The 14,208-nt window shown below is 51.8% G+C and overlaps 1 protein-coding gene across 1 annotated transcript in view; it reads right to left on the bottom strand.

Annotated features, from left to right (window-relative positions):
* The window catches only part of XYLT1 (xylosyltransferase 1), a 304,182-nt gene that overhangs the window by 63,813 nt on the left and 226,161 nt on the right, over window positions 1-14,208 (bottom strand). Inside the window, 1 exon segment of the mRNA XM_047713155.1 lies at window positions 13,203-13,405. Within this exon segment, the coding sequence (XP_047569111.1) occupies window positions 13,203-13,405 (203 nt within the window).

Raw genomic sequence — 14,208 nt, 5'->3', positions numbered from 1 at the left:
CTCTGTACTCTTGGGCCAGTCCCTTGAAGCCACTGAGCCGCGTGCCCTTCTCTGCACCCGCCGCCCCTGACCCCGTACAGTGCGGACCAAAGCAGACAGTGATGGGGTTCTCAGCAGCTGTTGCGCGCGGATGGCCCTGCGTCAGGCTCTGGTGTGCACTGCTGCTCTCTTGGGTCCTGGACATTTCTGCCTCCTGGACTCTCGTCCAGATGGAGAGAACATGGATTTAGATGGGGGAGCAGGGAGGAGAGCTTCATTCCAGTGCTGCCCAGTGGGTGCACTAGGACCTGCTGGTGGAGAACTCAGGTCTTTTTTCCCCCTCCGGTGACCAAAGCGGCATGGGCTCGAAACCAGGCTCTGATCCCCACCGGCTATGAGACACGGGACGCATTCCTCAACCTCCCTTGGCCTCAATTTCTGCATCTGTAAGGTGGGAGGCAGCCACAGCGTCTGCCTTCTGGGATTAGCGAGACTTCAGATAATGCATTGGCCAGGGAGCCCTGGATAGCGTGTGCTCGCGAAACGCTAGCTGACACGAGTAGCCACCGGAGTCTGGCAGGTCCTGAAGGGCTCTCCCAGACAACCACTCGGAGCGTCCACTCCTGACCGCTCTCCATGCTGGACCCTGACTCCAGGTTTCCATCTACCTCCCCAATGACTTCCCCAATGTCCCTCAGACCTGCCTCATCCAAACCTCGGTGGTCATCAATAAAAACGGCGTGGAAACGCCCTCCCTTATTGCACTTGACCTCTGAACACATGCTGTCCCTCTAGGATGCCCTTGAGACAAATCTGGACCACCCTGGGCTCACGGCCAAATTCCCCGGATGCACCTGGAGCAAGCTAGAAGGCACACCACCCGTGCTCTTGGCCACCGGTGGGCAAGCCACATAAATGAAGGCCTTGCTTTCCTGACAAGCTAACAGGCTCAATGCACGGGATGGGAGGACGCCCAGGGTGGGACACGTCCCATCCCCGGAGACACACACAGCTGTTGCCAAAGGGAAGGAGAACTCTGAGCTCTCGGGAGGGAAACATTAGGAAGAAAACACGTGGCAAAATTCAATGCACAGTCAGACTGCGACCTGGCGAGACCAACAGACTGGCAGAGGACGGAGGCCACACTGTCTCTGAACTGGCAGCATCCGCTCGCTCTCATTTTAAGGACACGGTGGCTCTCTCTGGTGCAAGTTCTTCCTCCTGTGACAGCCCTAGGCCCGTGGAGGTAGTTCTTGCTTGCCGGCTCGCTACTGCACCTTGAGCATCTAGGACTGAGGTGCTTGATATGCTATTTGTTTACATTTTTATTTTTTTTATAAAGATTTATTTATCTGACAGAGAGACAGAGATCACAAGTAGGCAGAGAGGCAGGCAGAGAGAGGAGGAAGCAGGCTCCCTGCTGAGCAGAGAGCCCAATGCTGGGCTCCATCCCAGGACCCTGAGATCATGACCTTGAGCTCAAGGCAGAGGCTTAACCCAGTGGTGCCTAAGCCACCCAGGCGCCCCACATTTACATTTAAATTAAAACCAAATCACATTTAAAATTTGGTTCCTCCGCCCCAGAGGGCACAACTCAAGTTTTTTTTTTTTTAAGTTTCATTTCAAGCCCGTACTAGTCATGGCTAGTGGCTGCTGCAGCACAGGGCACAGTCACAGAACATTGCCATCACCACACAAAGCTCCACTACACAGTGCTACCAGCCGTTGCCTGCCATCTAGAAGGATCTTAGCATGTGTTGAATGAATGAGTGAACCACCGAGGTGCTCTACTGTCTGCGGGCCAAAGAACGTAGGACTCAAGATAAAATCAACTCTTTTCCCCAGGACTCCCCCCACCCCGTAATGAAAGAAGGGAAAACAAACAAACAAACAAAACAGCAAGCAAACAGACAGTATGGCTGAAATGCATTCAAACCCAAAGGCGGCATCCCTTGGGTGAAACAGTCACATCATTCTTGCCTTTCCCCTGCCACTCTCCTATCCTTCCAAAAACGTCCTCCCTTATCTGCGGCAGCAAAGACAGTGTTCTAAACCGATATGACCACTCTTGGCTTCCTGAAGAGCCTCAGCGCTTTTCCACCAAGGCCCCTGAGAGCTCCAGGCACTCGGGCTGCTCTCCGTTTGTCCGGCGGATGCCCTGGGTCAGTCCTGGCCCCCAAGAGAGCCCGACGGGCTGTCCGACCTCAGATACGGCCAGGAGACCCAGAACAGCTGGAAAAAGAGAAGCCAACAGCATTTCTGCAAAGGCAGGAGTGTGCTCCGTCAGGCTGAAAAATAACAGGGCTGAGGAAATGATTATTTTGCTACTAGATGCAAACAAAACAGTTAACAGCATAATTACTGGCATGTTTTCCCTGTTTCCTTGTGAACAACAGCCTGAGAAGGTATGCCCTTTCTGACTCACGCAGCATCTGGGCAGAGCTTTCCTTGGACAGCGTCCCACCAGGGTTTGGGGGTCTTCGAGGACGTGCATCTCTGAACATCTAAAGAACAGAAGTGGCTGGAAAGTGCTGAGAAAGTGGCCACCAAGAGGGACGGACACACCCAGTGCCCAGGGTGCTGGGCCCCCTCAGTAGGACTTCCCACCAAGTACTGAGGCTAACGTCTTTTCCAGCAGAGCATTTACCCTCCTTTTATCGCTGTAATTAAGCGACTACGTCTGTGTCTCTCCTAGATCAGGGGTTTGCGGCTCTTGCTGTGTACTCCAACCACCCGGCGAGCTCGAAAAAAATAGATTCTCGCTTCCTGTAAGGAATTTATATTCAACTGGTCTGGGTGGGGGCATGATATTTTAAAGAATACGATACACACACACACACACACACACACACATTTATGTATATATCTGATTTATTTCTTTCTTTTTCCCTCCCTCCCTCTCCTTCTTTCTCTACTAGGGTCCACGCCCAACATGGAGCCCAACACCGGGCTTGAACTCATGACCCTGAGATCAAGACCTGAGCTGAGATCAAGACTGAGACACTTAACCGACTGAACCACCCAGGTGCCCCGAAAGAACCTGAGTTTTTAAAGGTATTTTGAGGAAAACGTCCAAGAACCACGTGGACCCCTCACTATCCTGCTGAGAACCATCCTGGCTGTGGCAGGGACCCTGTCTTGCTGCCTGCTGTACCCACAGGGCCCGGTGCATGGCAGGTGCTCAGGAAATGACTGCTGAGCGAAGGGATGGGGAATACTGGTTCCATTCCCACATTGATGGCGAGAGGACAGTCTGCGCGAGAACGGCCTTCAGAGTGGGCTCCAGACACTGCTGGAGACCGAGGACAGTGCCCCCCCCCCCCCCAGGACAGCTGTATCCTATGCGCAGCCCAGCAAGGGGCCATGGGAGGCTGTCCTGGGCTGAAGGGCATCCCCCTCCCCAGAATTCCCATCCAAAATAAGGTCATCAGAAGGGGACCTTATTTGGAAAGAGGGGCTTTGTAGGGGCAAATTAGTTAAGAGGAGGTCATATTGGATTCAGGCTGGCCCTAAACCCAATGACTGATGTGCCCATGACTAAGGCATGTGGAGAGAGAGAGAGAAAGAGAAGATGGACGACCCAACGAGGACGGATGCAGAGAATCGTGTGATGTGTCAAGGCAAGGAGTGCTATTGGCGGCCACAACCACCGGAAGCGAGAAGACACAAGGGAGGACTGTCCTAAGGAGCCTGCAGAGGGACCACAGCTCAGCCAACGGCCCTGATTTCAGACTTCCCGCCTCCAGAACTGTAAGGTCATGGAGGTGGCTGCAAGCCACCCTATTGGGGAATTTCTCTCAGCAGCCCCAGGGAACTAGGACAGAGCTGCCAGTATGGACAGAAGAGGGAGGTAGACAGGGGAAGGAAGATGGAACTAGAGCCTGGCAACTCTCCTCATGGATGTCTCCAAACTCCGCTTCCTTCCCTCCCCGCTTCTATGGCTCTGCTCTTTCTTACTGCCCTTCTCTAGTTCCTGGACCACGCTGGCTCTGCCCTGCCCCCAGGAACCTTGCATATGATGTTCGCTTTGCCTGATAACCTCCACTCCTGTTTTTTCATAGTGGGCTCCCTTAAGGACATGGGTGGGTCCCCTCAGGACATGGCTTAAACACACTCTTTAGAGGTATTTTATCTTTTCTGACCCCTTCTTACTCTCCAACATGACGCCCTTCCATTATTGAATTTAGAAGCTCTCCACTTCTCCCATAGAGTGTAAACTCTCTCAGGGAACAAGCAAGGACCTTCCACTGTTCCATTTCCTAACACCTAGCACAGTGCCTGGTGCTCAGCCTGGGCCCCACAAGGATGGAATTTGTGAGCTGCATGTTTGTTTGAGTCTTCCAGAAGGCCGTGGTACCTGCTGCTTTGCCAGATGGCCTTGAAGCTCCAGCCTGTTTTCAGGGTCCGCTCTGCCTCCATCCTCCTGGGGGACTCTGATGACCCAGGAGCAGTGAGGGTGTGACTTGGGCTGAGACAGAGGGGATCACAGGTGGGAATGTTCATGAGAAAGGTGGCAGGGGTAGAACTAGGCAGACCTGGATGGAGAGATGGGGCAGAGCACACGGGTTTCCAGCTTCTGGTGAACAGGCGGGCAGGCACAGCTACTGAGCAGGGTGGGAAATGACACAGGAGACTGATATGGGTCAGGTCGAAGTTCTAGAAGAATCACTGGAAAGCCATCATCTGTGGCTGGAGATGATTCCCTGTAGCCAGCCTCCTGCTTCTACTGAGAGCTGCGCCAGCTCTTCAATGTTTCCAAGGGTCACAGGGTCCTCTGCTTCAGGAGTTTATGCTCCTTAAAAAGAACAAGAAGCACCTCACACCTATTAGTATGGCTACTATCAAAACACCAGAAAAATGACATGTTGGCGAGAGTGTAGAGAGATTGGAACCCTTCTGCGTTGCTGGTGGGATCTTTGTGCAGAAAATGGTCTGGAAGTTGATGCGGAAACGGTATGGAAAGTCTTCAAAAAACAAAAACAAAACAGAACTATCACATGATCTAGTAATCCTACTTTGGGGTATATGCCCCAAAAAACTGAAAGCAGGGAGGTGAAGAGGTATTTTTACACCCATGTTCACAGCAGCATTACCGACGGCGGAAAAGAGGTGGGAATAATCCAAGTATCCATTGTTGACAAGAGGAACATATAAGCAAAATATGGAACAAATAAGCACACAGTGGAATATTACTCGGCCATAAAAAGGGAGGGAATTCGGACACCTGCTACAACACAAGTGAACCCTGAGAACATCATGTTCTGTGAAATAAGCCAATCACGGAAAGCCAAGTACTGTACGATCCCGTTTATATGAAGTCAAATTCACAGAAACGGAGTGCTGGCTGCAGGGGGTCAGAGAGGGGAGGATGTGGATTTGTCATTTAACGGGTACAGAGTTCCAGTTTGGAAGATGAAAAGCGTCCTGCAGATTAGCTGCACAGCAGTGCCAGTGAATGTACTCAGTGCAAAAAACGTTAAGAGGGTAAATTTTACGTGATGTGTATTTTACCGTAGGCCTAAAACTAAAAGAACAAAGAGATATCATAGCCATAGGTCCTTCCCCTTTAGGCCATTCTGGCTTCTCTCCACTAGCCTCTGCCCGGGGAGTCTCCCCCATAGAGGTATTTCATGCAGGGTGGGGCCCTGGTCCCAAAACAGAAGGTGGCTGCCAGGGTCTGTGTGACAGAAGGCCATATGGCGGCTTGCATTCAGGAAGTTCATGACGACTTCCCAGACTCCTGCCTCTGGGGAGGAGTGGAGACCACCCAGAACTTTCTAGGCGTGGTTCTGGGGTCAGCAGAAGCAACCACCTCCTGCCCTGCTTGCCTCCCACTCTCACCTGTGTCTCCCTCCCAACTGTCCCCCACAGAGTCCTAAGTGATCCCTCCATATTGCAAATATGATTTCTCCTCGTTAAAACCGCACAGCTCATGGCTAAGGGTTCAACCACCCATCAGGTGATCCAAAGTCCCTGCAGGGACTGGCCTTGACCTACCTCACTGGTAGAAAGGCCATCCCTTGCTCCTTTGTTTCAGCTACATCAGCTTTGAATGTGCCACGGTCCCTCCTGTCTCCCAGAAAGCTCTCCTGGGACCCCTCATGATTCCACTGAGGTGCTAACACCCATCATACACACCTCAGTTCACATGCTGCCCCTTCAGGAGGCTGTCCCAGGCCCCTAGCCCAGGTGAGCTTTACCTGTTGGGTGCTTCTAGATCCCTCCTTCCTTCCCTTCAGAACACCTGCCTTTCTTTGTAATGATGCGTTCACCCGTTTCGTCATTCTGCTTAATGTCCACTTCCCTTCTATTAGTAACAATGGCTGCTACATAGCGCTGTGTGCTAAGCACTTTATGTACGGTAACTCACTGAACCCTCTTAGCAACCATATGGGGTGGTGCCAATATTATCCCCATTTTACAGATGACGTGATCGAGGTACAGAGACATTAAGTGATTTTCTCAAGCCCAAACTCACAGCTAGACAACAGAAGAGCTGGGATTTGAACCCAGGGGGGTCTGGCTTGATCTTCACCACTCGGATGAGGGCAGGATCTACCTCTGCTTCTTCTCATGTTGAGTACCTGCTGCCTAGCACAGTGGCACACAGTAGGTGCTCAATACATGTCTGTTGAGGAACAGAGAAAGTCAGAGAGAGCCCCATCTCCTGAACTCATCTGTGGGAGTACGGGACTGCGTTCAGCTGCCTTCAGAAGGGAGCTGGATGATGAAGGAAGGAAGGAACAAGTAAGCTTCGTGTTCAGACCCTAGGCCTTCACCTTTCCATCTTCAGCCCCTAAATCTGTCTCAACCAACTGGAAACACTGGGAACTAGGCCGATGGGGGCTGGGCTGAGTGGGACAGGTCACCGACCTCTGTGGACAGGGCTACGTCCCATCAGCATTTCTGCCTGACCCCAGCAACCCCAGGGCTCAGTCAGCAAGAGTCCCTGACTACCAGGGGCTGTGCAGACTCCCAAGGACGGAGCCCCAGCTTCTTGAACCAGAAGAAGTCCTCCGCTCTCAGCACACAGCACGATCCAAGCTGACAGACACGGCTTGCAGGGAGCTCCCAAGAATCCCAGTTCCATCAGCTGATGAACAGAGAAATGGTGGTGTGTCCACACAATAGACAGCTCACCAGCCATAAAAAGCAACGAGGTGCTGATACAGGGTGTAATGTGGATGACCGACAGAACACGTTAAGTGAAGGAAGCCCGTCACAAAATGTCCCCTACTGTAGGACTCCATTTGTACAAAATATCTGGGAAAGGCAAATCCACAAAAGCAAATTAGTGGTTGACAGGGTCTGGGTGGGGGACATGGTGGCTAGGGAGGGATGGACTGCTTACAAAGTACGGGGCCTTCTCCTGGAATGATACAAATGTTCTAGAACTGGACCATCAATGCCCTAAATGCCATGGGATTGAACACTTTAAAGTGGTTCATTCTATATTAGGTCGATTTTGCCTCAATTAAAAAAATAAAAAACAACTCCTGGTTTTGCCACTTACTGGCTATATCCTTGTAGTCAAATATCTTAACATCCTTGTGCCTCAGTGTTTTCATCTGAAAAATGGGGATACTAAAAATGTATACTTCATAGAATTGCTGTCGGGACTACGTTAGGCTCTTAGAATTATGCCTGGGATATACTAAGTACTGCATTTGCATTTGCTGTGGTTGTGAATCGCTGTTACCAACAGGGATTCTTTGACCCACTCAAAAGTCTCTGGACGGGGGGCGCCTGGGTGGCTCAGTCTGTTGGGTGTCTAGCGGGGAGCCTACTTCTCCCTCTGGCACGCCCCTCTGCTCATATTCTCGCTCTCTCTCGCTTACACACTCTTTCTTTCAAATAAACAAATAAAATTGAAAAAAAAAATAAAGAATCACTGGGCAGACTCAAGGACTGAAAAGGAAGCAACTATACACAGAGGCCTGGGCTTCGGTACTGATTAATTTAACTTCAGATCCTAGGCTGACCAGGATGTGTGCTAAACATAACCAAGGGTCTGACTTCCACAACACTGACCAGAGGTTCTGTTTTAATATTAACCTCCTCATATTTTCTTACATGGTGGAAGATATGTTTTGAGGGATGAGGATTAAGATAAAATACACGTAAAAGGCCCCAGTAGAGGACCGGACACACAGTAGGTGTGCAGGGAATGTCTGCTGGACCCGGATGGAAGTTTTGCTCCATCAGTGTTACGGAAACATTGTATTTAGGACAGTTGAGAAGCCCGGACACCTGCTTCCTGTCTTTATGAGCTGACGTTTCCTGCTGAGGCACCCCAGAGAGGTTCTTATGCTCCTGGCCTGGGGCTCTGCTAGTGGCTTAGGACAGAAGTTTGGGTCTATGGACAAGGGTCACTGAAACGTCCCCAGAGTGGGCCCCACTGGGTTAGACCTTAGGGCAGTGGATCCCCAAGAGGCAAGATAGTAGGTCCCAGATTTAGCTTGAAAAATGTCAACACTCTTTCCCTGCCACATATAAGCACGTGCATATGCGTGCACACCAGACAGAATGTGAGGCCCCCCGAGGGGCCATAGATACGCTCAGCTCTCCTCCCATGTGCATCTGATGCGACCTAGCACAGAGGGCCTAGTGAAGGATGGCCGGTGTGGCGTCTGTTATACTACGAGCCCAAGCCAAGTAACAGTGTGAAATGCTTTGGTCTGGTCCCTTGCAGCCCAACTAACGAAAAGTCGCCCAGTGTAGCTTCCTGCCTTAGTAAGCAGGATACACTCAACAGACCCACCACATCCTTTGATGATCAAGACCAGGCAGAGTCTCAGTGTTTGCAAACACCTCATTTTGTCCATGCCCTGGAGGCATAACCAACTCCAGCCGGAGCCCATGTGGGCCCCGGGGGTCATGTCACAGCAGAGAAGGAAGGATCCTTTACACACACGTAGCCAGCATATTCCAAACACAGGACCATGCTTCTCATTCAAAAATAAGTTGGTTCTATCCTGTTTTTCTTGAGACATTCAGTTTTCATCGTCCCACTTTGCTTTTCCCACTTTCAAGAGAGATGGAGTTCAGGTAATATTTTGCTAGTCTCTTTGTGAGGAAAGGGAGAGAAGTCAGCAGCTTGGTTGAGGCCCACAGGATTCCACCGCTAGAGTATCAACAGCCTGTATTTATCCAGCACTTTCTATGTGTCAGGCACGGTGCTGAAGCCCTGGATAGTCAATATTTCATTGATGCTTCCTAACGTTCCTGTGAAATAGGTACTAACTAGGTCCCCTTCTCAGGTGTACAAACTGGGGTGCAGAATGCCGTGCACCTTGTCCCCACAGCCAGGGTGATGGCTCAGAATCTGCGACCAGGCTCTCAGTGTCCAGGGCCTACAAGGCTGGGGGCCAGTCGAGATCAGTGAGTCCTTATGGCTAGAGAGGGGAAGAGTCTGGCTCCCCAGTTCGAGCTGGACAGGGGGACACAGAGAGGTAGGGTCGAATCTACAACAGGCCAGAGCAGCCACGTTGGGTGGGCTCTGCCCTTGGAAAGCCCCTCTGTTTTCAGAGCCTCTTAGAAACTTCTGATGGGCACTCCTGCCCCTTTGAGGAGGCTCCTAAGTTTGCTCATCCTTCTCGGGATGGGAGTAGTGGTTCTGGAAGCTACAGATGGAGCGGCAGATGGGAAGTGAAAGCCTATCAGAGTTGCCCAGGATAAAACCATTCATCTGCAAAATTCATATGCTTTTGCATGGGGCGACTTCACAGAAACAAAAGCAGGAGGAACCAGCAGGGCTCGAGGCGTGAAGTGCCTCTGGCCATGAGGCTGGCAGAGTGAAGCGGGCAGAAGAACGGGGGGGAGCACAGAAATGACGACAGCGGGGGCGGAGGGAGGGAAGGACAGACGGACCGAGGCACAGAAGGGACCTGGAGCACTGAAGCTAAGAAAGCTAAAATTCCAGAACTCTCTTCTCCGAAACCCAAAATCGGTTTGGCACGTGGCCTAGCAAAGGATTCCCAGGCCCCTCGGACATACAGGAGTTTCAGCCTTGGATGCCGCTCAGGAATGAACAGTTGACATTTACTGAGTACTTGGTAAGTGCCCGACCCTCTGCTAGGTTCTGTGATCGGATCCGGGTTTCACAAAGACTGAATTTCCTCGCAGATGGTCATATGGCTAGTGAGGTGGCAGAACTCAGACTCGAACCCTAAGCCATCTGCTGGGCCTCTCATTACCCACCCTCCTGGAGGCTGTAATGCTAGAGATCCCAATACCCTGGCCCGGCTGAGCTGGTTGAGGCCATGGTTGTGGCAAGTCAACACAGGGCCCCTAGGAATGAGCACAGGAATGCCCACCTGACCTCCAGAGGTCTCTGGCCAAGTACCACCCCTTGACCTAGGATGAGGTCACCTCCGGGGTCTCCACCAGGGGTCTACAGGATGAATGAGCAGACTAGGGACCACAGGTGACCTTCCTACCTCCAAGGACCTTCCAGGCTGCCAAGTGGTCCCATGTGAGGGGCGGGACTGGTGCTCTCTACATACCCTGGGGCCATCTTGCCACTCCAGTTCTGGCTAACTTCCCCAAGGGCCAACTTCAAGCAGAAAGAACACCAGCCTTAGAACAGCAGAGAACTGGTTCTCATGTCCACTCTGCCATGTATTTCTTACATGACCTTGGATCCCAGGTTGCCCTTCTATAAAACAAGTTTGCTTGGAGGGTTGAACGAAGTGGCTGCCTTATTAGCTGTTATGCTCAACATTTGGGGATTTTTTTGAACTCAGTCCTTTCCTGGAAGACAGAGGGGGAACATCTTCACTTGCTTCTCTCCACTTGCCTCTCCTCATTCTTTTACTATACTCCCTCCATTTTTAAATTTCTCAAATGCAGCAAGGTCATCTCTGACCCATGTCTTGTCCAGACTGTTCTCTCCCTCAGGAAAGGTTTTCAACCAGAAGTAATTTTGCCCCTTGGGGACACTGGGCAATGTCTGGGGCTATCTGTGGTTGTCCCGAGTTGGGGTTCAGCATAAGCAGATCTAGTGGACCGAGGCCAGGAGCTGCTTCTACACGTCCTGCCACACCCGGGATAGTCCCCACAACAAAGACTCATCCAGGCTAGTAATGTCAGGAGCATCCAGGGGGGGAATTTCTAGTCGAGAAGGAGCTCTTTCTCATCTGCCTGACAATCGCTTCTCAGCCTTCAGTTCTCAAGTCCAAACTTGGCACATTCAGAGGCCTTTCTGACTGTCTGACCCTGTCCCCCACCCACCCACCACCCCCTCATTTTCTAGCTCTTTCACTCTTCACATGGCGCCTTTAATTCCATTCTCCCAGCTAGGGGACGTGCACCATCAGGTAAGGCTTGGGGCGCATTTGCTCACTAAATGCCCAGACAGGACCGAGCACAGGAGTCGCTGACCACATGTTTATGGAATGGGCCCCCGAACAAGTGAATAAGTAAGCAAGTAAGTTAAGATCTGCCAGCCGTGTTTCATGATCTGCTTACCCTTGCTCTCCTCTGAACAAAAGAAAAACAGGGATCTTTCTAACAACTATCATCTTTCTCAGGTTCAAGAGCGCCAGGTGGACCCTGCCGAAACTGACCGGACTGTGCCATCTCCAGGTCCTCTCCAGGGCCCAGGGCTTCCCAGCAGACAATGAGATGCCACCAAGCCAAGGACGGTACCAGGATTCTTGTGCGCCAAGGCACCAGAATCGCACTGTGAAGGAGACAGAGGTTGTTTCTAGCTTTAAACAGGGAATATTCCTCTCTGCCTGGATTTTATTTGGTTCAACCCCCAACTCCTGGGGATCTGAGTCCTCAATATTTGATGGCACAAAGAACGATGGTCAGTATTTTAAGTGTGACAGTCACGTGGATGTTAGCTTAAAAGGGATGCATACTAAAACTCTTACAGATACAACATGGTGTCTGGGAAGCACTTCGATGGGGAAGTAGGGGAGGGTACAGCTCTATCGGCACTGGCTACGACCTGATTCGAGCTGAAACTAGGTGATGTGTACGTGGGGGTTCATTAGACTGTGGTTGGCATTGCAGTGCCTGCTTGGAAACTGCCCTGATTTAAAAAAAAAAAAAATTATTATTTTTTAAGATGCCTTCATCTGGCTCTTGCAGGAATGCTGTCCCCACCCCCTGCCCTCGTGCCATCAGAGGAAGGAAGGCCCCGCCCTTTGCTCCCCATCCTCTTCTCCTTTTTAGCCCCACCAATAAATTAGGATGGAAGACACAGTCAAGCAAAGAGTGGCCTTCTGGCAGGAAATAAAGCTCATTTTCTTGTTTTTTTTTTTTTAAAAACTCATGACATCTTTAGAGGGGTTTCCTCTGCTTATGGCCGATTTTCAAGAGCAGATCAGTGTTTGTGCAAAGGGACAGACCTTCATGGTGGCATCGGAGTTTCTTAGGGCCTTGGGGCTGCCGGCTGCTGGGGAAGCTCCATACAATTGTGGCCAAGGGCCCACAGGTGCACCCGGGGCTGGTGTCGGAGAGCAGTTCCCCATTTTATAGTTTCACATGAAACCTCCCAATCTTAAAACGTGGGCAAGCCTTTCAGTTGTGACAAGTTGATAGCCACCAAACACGCACACACACAGAGTGAGCCTCAAACAGCCCAAACGTGCGTGTCCGTGACTGCTGCGCCGTCACAACAGACCTGCCTTCCTCCTCTCTGCTCCCCTTTTCGACACCAGAATCAGACCCGGTCCTGCCCCGAATCAAACACGCCCGCGGCACCCACATTCTAGAAGCAAACTGATCCTGCCCCAGGATTCTCTCCGACCTCCTACTACTCCATCTGTCACCTGCTCTGTTCCAGCCACCCTGAGCCCCCTTGCTCCCCCAGCACAGCAAGCACAGCCCCAACCTCAGGACCCCACAGCTGCTGTTCCCTCGGCCTAGGCCACGCTCCCGGTCCCAGACACTCACTCCTCCTCCTCCTGTTCTTCTCGGGAAGGACTCACCCAGCCGCTCCTGCTAAAATTGTTAACTCTCCCTGCTGGTTTGTTCTGCTTTATTTTTCTCGTGTGCCATTTTACTAATTTTGTTTGTTTTCCCCCCATGCCAACTTGAATGGAAACTCCAGCTGGGTAGGGGTCTTTCTGGCTCCTGCATGTACCCGTGAACGCAGCTGGGTCCGACTCGGATCCCAGGCAGAAGGAGCTCACAGGCCAGGCCTCTGCGGTGCGTCACTGGGGCACAAAGCACCCGTGCCCCGGCCTCCAGCGAGAGCAAGGCCACCTCACCTGATGGGGTAGTCGGCGGCGCTCAGGTTGATGAAGAAGTCCCAGGGCCAGTCGGTCATCTCCAGGAGGTCCCGCATGCTCTGCAGGTACGTGGACAGGAGGCTGGCGCCCCCCCAGATGGTGGCCATCCTCCAGGGCGTGACACGAACATTGCTGTACTGTCTGGCGAACTGCAGCACTTGCCGATGCAAGTAATTCGAGCGCTTTCCCCCGGGGAGAGAAGAAGGGACATTCAGCGGCCCAGAACATGGGCAGACGTGCCCCTCACCCCCCTGTCTCCCTTCCCCTTTAGGTGACACGGCTTCTGAACAACGCGGACTTGGCCAAGGAACTGGTTCCAGCTGGGAGTGTCCTTTCTATAGTGGCTTTCAAAACCTTGTTATTTTTTAAAAATTTCCTTCAGTTCCTTGAAATGCAGACTCCCAGGCCCCACCTCTGAGCTAAGGACTCACGAGGCGTGGGCTGGTGCCCAGGACTCTGCATTTTTAAAGACTGACGCATGCAGTCTGAGGATGAGCAGCTAGGAAGTGTGACTGTGTCTAAACCTGGTGAGTATTTCGAGGGGCGGGATTCCTCCACCGGCCCCTCTCTCACAGGCCTGCTGTGATCAACCATTCCCTTATGCCTTCTTGACGAAGGGGTCAGCAGACCAACAAAAACCTCCCCGCCAAGACAGTGCAGGGGTCAGAAAGCCTGCTGTGGCATTTTGTAAATAAAGTTTTATTGGAACACAGCCACACAGACACGTGCATTTCTCAGGGCTGCTTTGCCACTCCAATGAAGAGCGGAGTCCCTGTGGCAGGAGCATATGCCTGCAGAGCCTAAAATATTTACCACCTGGCCCTTCATGGGAAACATGTGCTCACCTCTGGGATGGCCAGCCTCCCAAAGTGGCCAGAAGTGCACGGGCCAGTAGGGCAGTGAAGAAAAGTTTTATGGAGAAAGTCTAAAGTCACAGCTGGGAACTTTGAAACTAACACGCAAATGCACGCGCACACACGTGCTT

This window comes from Lutra lutra, chromosome 18, assembly GCF_902655055.1.
Source record: "Lutra lutra chromosome 18, mLutLut1.2, whole genome shotgun sequence".
In the NCBI taxonomy this organism is placed as follows: Eukaryota; Metazoa; Chordata; class Mammalia; order Carnivora; family Mustelidae; genus Lutra; species Lutra lutra.
The sequence above is the reverse complement of the archived record's forward strand: the minus strand, read 5'-3'. Positions and strand labels throughout refer to the sequence as shown.